The following is a 3,627-nucleotide window of genomic DNA, read 5'->3' as shown; positions in this document are numbered from 1 at the left end:
GTAGCCGAGAAGTTAACCTTGAAAATAAGTTATAAGCTTAAATATACGAGAAAAACAAAATATTTTTTTACTTCAAATAAACTTTATTTACTATACTTACAAAACTGTGCTTTGTTTGCAAAAAAAACTCTTTTGATAAGCTTAAATATACGAAAAAGAAAAATATATATTTTTTTACTTCAAATAAACTTTTTATTTACAATATTTACAAAACTGTGCTTTGTTTGCAAAAAACTCTTTTATACATAAATAGCGAAATCAAAACGCGTTTTTAAATGTTTTTTCTTAAGTTAATGTGTAAAAAATCTGAGCACAACTCTCTAAGTGTTAAAAAAACAAGATTAAAAAAAAACATTTGGATAAAAAATTTCCAAAAAAAATGAGGGAAGAAACGAAAAATAAACAAGATTCAATGAACAATAAATTAACTAAAAATTATCAAAAAAATTAAGGAGATTTTAATTTTTTAACGTCTGGGATGGGGAGAAACCGCTAATTCTCTGAAAATAAAAGTATTGCACGGCGACAGGGCAATATAGTCACATCAGCGCCAAAAAGGCGGGCTACTCGTGAATCAGTTTCTTTTTTGCGAGTTGGTATAGAGCGGGGTACGTTAGAAAAACAAAAATATACTTTTTCATCGTTCTAAGGTACAGATTGTTTCAACAACAGTCAGTCAGGGCGGATGTTACAATCAACTACGTATGTATTATTGGCTGAGTTCCAATTATAAAAACGCTATCTTTTATTTATTCACTTTCAGGCCGCGATCACGTGCTCAAAACTAACGCATCTACGTGATACTAGGAAAAAGTTGCGGTTTTTATTCTTTTTCATAATATTAGAAATAAAAACTTTTAAGAATCAAGTACCTGATATTTTTTTTTAATTATAATCGATTAAGAGACACATTGAAGAAAAAAAGGGGATGTAAAGTACAAAATAAGATCGAAATTAGGATGAGAAAAATAATCTTGGTTTGGGAGCACGAAAAAAAAGATTTTTTCTATTAAATATTAAAAAAAATATATAAGTATAAAATTTTTTAGTGTGTTTTTATTTGACTTAATTTTTTTCATTAAAAGTGAACACACTATTGTTTAGATATATAACAAAAATACATTTGTTTTTTAATTACTCAATCTCTAGGTTTTACAATTATTTCTCTGTACAGTTTATTCTTAATTATCTCCGATGACCATTCGGTGCAATGGCGTTAATCGAACGTGCGATTTAAAGTAATACAGGTATCTCATTATTTTATCTTTGACGGCGAATTGATTATGAATAATAATATCACATGTTTTAATTACTACGACTATGTAATAAGAAAGCGAACGTGTACAAACTAGTATGAAAACGACCACGACCAACGAGTGGTCGGTGTTGAACGTTCGCGGTCGGCGAACGGCGTGGGCGGCAGCGTTCAAAGTTCGGCCGACCGTCGTGTAAAATGTCAAAATCGAAACGTTGTCCGATCGGGGGACGGTAGCTCGCGACCCGGCGGGACCGGGTTCGACCAGACGGAGACTAATAAAATGGTAACTTTTAGCGCGATAGGACGGTTCCGGATAGTTTTGTCCGCTTAAAAATAAGGCGAAAGTTCCCCGTAATTGGGTTAGTGGTAGCCGAGGCTTAGGACCGTTGTCGTTAACGTTAAAAGTGACAAAATCGCGACGCGATTGATTAATAATAAAATCCAGTGAATTGTACCATTGAAAGAAGCGATTATCCGAAGGGAGATCACAGTCCTTGGAAAGCTTCCAATTGTTGGAGGGTTTTGGCGATTTCCGAATCGACGTTTTCAGCGGGGACGCCGACATTGGTCAGGAGCGACTTGAGCACGTTCAGTTCTTTGGAGAGCAAATCGACGCGTTTTCTGAGCTGGTCGTTTTCCCTCACCAACTCCGAGACCTTCCTCTCGGTTTCCCGGGAACGCTGCTTGGCCTTCTCGCGCGACTTCCGGACCGCGATGTTGTTCCTTTCGCGTCTTCGCCGGTACTCGTCCGAGGCTTTGTCCACGTGTTTCTTGCTTTTGCCCAAAGCGCTCTTGCTGCTCTTCACGGAGGAGGCCGAGGAGCCATTGCTGTTGCTGCCCAAAGAGCCCGGCTGGAGGCCCCCAGGTGTTGTGCGCCCGTAGTCGGAACCGTACGGGCTGCCGTACTCTCCGGAACTTCGGGGGGAGAGCCCGTTCAAACCCCGGGGGATAGGGTTCTGTTGGTGCTGATTCACGTACCCGTACAGGTTGGCGGAGTACTGGCGGTTGCAACTTGGAAAGTCCAGAGGTTCTTGCTTAATGTTGAGTCCGGAGGCGTCGGATCCGTATCTGTCTTGGACTACGGATGACTGTTGGGGCATGGAGTACCCGACGTAACCACCGTTCACACCACCGCGTTGGTTATTGTTGTTGTTACCGCGATTGGCTTGCGGTTGTTGTTGTTGTTGATGCTGTTGTTGTTGTTGAGCTTGTTGGTAATGGTTCAAGTTCTTCTCCAAGAGGTCCGTGAAATTGAATCCGGACTCTTCCGCGCTTTCCAGCGGCGACCCGCCCGGAGCGGTGTCCGCGATGAACGAATTAAGGTCGAACGATATTTCTTGGGTGTTGAGGTCGGCTAAGTCCGGGACTTGGTCGCCCAAGTCAACGTATTGTTTTCCTAGAAGCGTGTTGCTTTTTAAGGCGGCGTTAGCCGCGACGGCGCTGACGGCGGCTGCGGCGGCGACGGCGGTCGAATTTTTCAGTTCTTCCGTGGAAGCCGACGGAGGCAGGACGTCATACATGTGAGGCGATTCCATGCCCGCTGACCGTTGGTAGCATGGTGGCGATAATGACCAAGTGTCCAGTTCGAACGTCTTCCTGGCGGTAGCCGTTTTAAAAATACTTTAACTTCCTCTAAACAGGAATGCCGATCAACCGACTTTGAATAAACTCGCTTAGAAAAGTACGACTCTCTCTTTATGTCTGACGGAAAAGTCGCGACTGATAGCGAGGAGTGATTCTATCGTATTAAAAATATATTTCTCTGGTACGAAAATATATATCGCCGAGCTCTCAGCGAAACTCTCGGAAAAAGTCCTTTGATATAAAATATTTTAACTACGATCCTTTCGCTTTGAACTCTAAACTAGAAATGAGGCAAAACGAGCTCGACGCGATACATTAACTACGTTCTTCCCATCCACGTGACTTTCTCCTTTTCCCCGGCGAGATTAAACCTCTCCTCATTTCCCTCATCCCCCTGTTCCATTCCGTCCCTCCCCGCCACTGCTTTCTCCGTTTTCCGCCGGGTGCCGCTCGCTTACGGACAAAAACTAACGAACCAGCCAACCTAGAAACAGTCGCTCTACGGAGAATTTACGCGCCAAATCCGGCAAAGAAGTTATTTATTCTTCGTTTTTAACAATAAATTTTCGTCACGATTAAACCGCAATTTTTATTTTTAAACGACATTTCTAGCGTTTACGATAAATATTGCGTTTCGAGCGGATGTTACGGAACTATTTTCCGCGCCGAAAATCGCCGCGTATCGGCTGTCGGGGATCTAGATCGGCGCCGGGATACATTACGTCAGCCCCGCCGCGGGCGATTGGCTGGAATTGTAGGAACGGCATTTTTGTCGACCCCCCGCT

At 42.6% G+C, this 3,627-nt stretch overlaps 1 protein-coding gene across 1 annotated transcript; it reads right to left on the bottom strand.

The window, feature by feature from the left end:
- Nucleotides 1–210: 210 nt before the first annotated feature.
- On the bottom strand, nucleotides 211–3,188 carry LOC149951519 (uncharacterized). The gene has a single exon (XM_090168089.1). It carries the CDS (start codon nucleotides 2,791–2,793, stop codon nucleotides 1,744–1,746), a length of 1,050 nt encoding a protein of 349 aa, XP_090024215.1. The 5' UTR covers nucleotides 2,794–3,188; the 3' UTR covers nucleotides 211–1,743.
- Nucleotides 3,189–3,627: the final 439 nt, after the last annotated feature.

The sequence above is a fragment of the Leiobunum rupestre genome, chromosome 3, assembly GCF_980474605.1.
Source record: "Leiobunum rupestre chromosome 3, qqLeiRupe1.1.hap1, whole genome shotgun sequence".
NCBI lineage: Eukaryota > Metazoa > Arthropoda > Arachnida > Opiliones > Sclerosomatidae > Leiobunum > Leiobunum rupestre.
The sequence above is the reverse complement of the archived record's forward strand: the minus strand, read 5'-3'. Positions and strand labels throughout refer to the sequence as shown.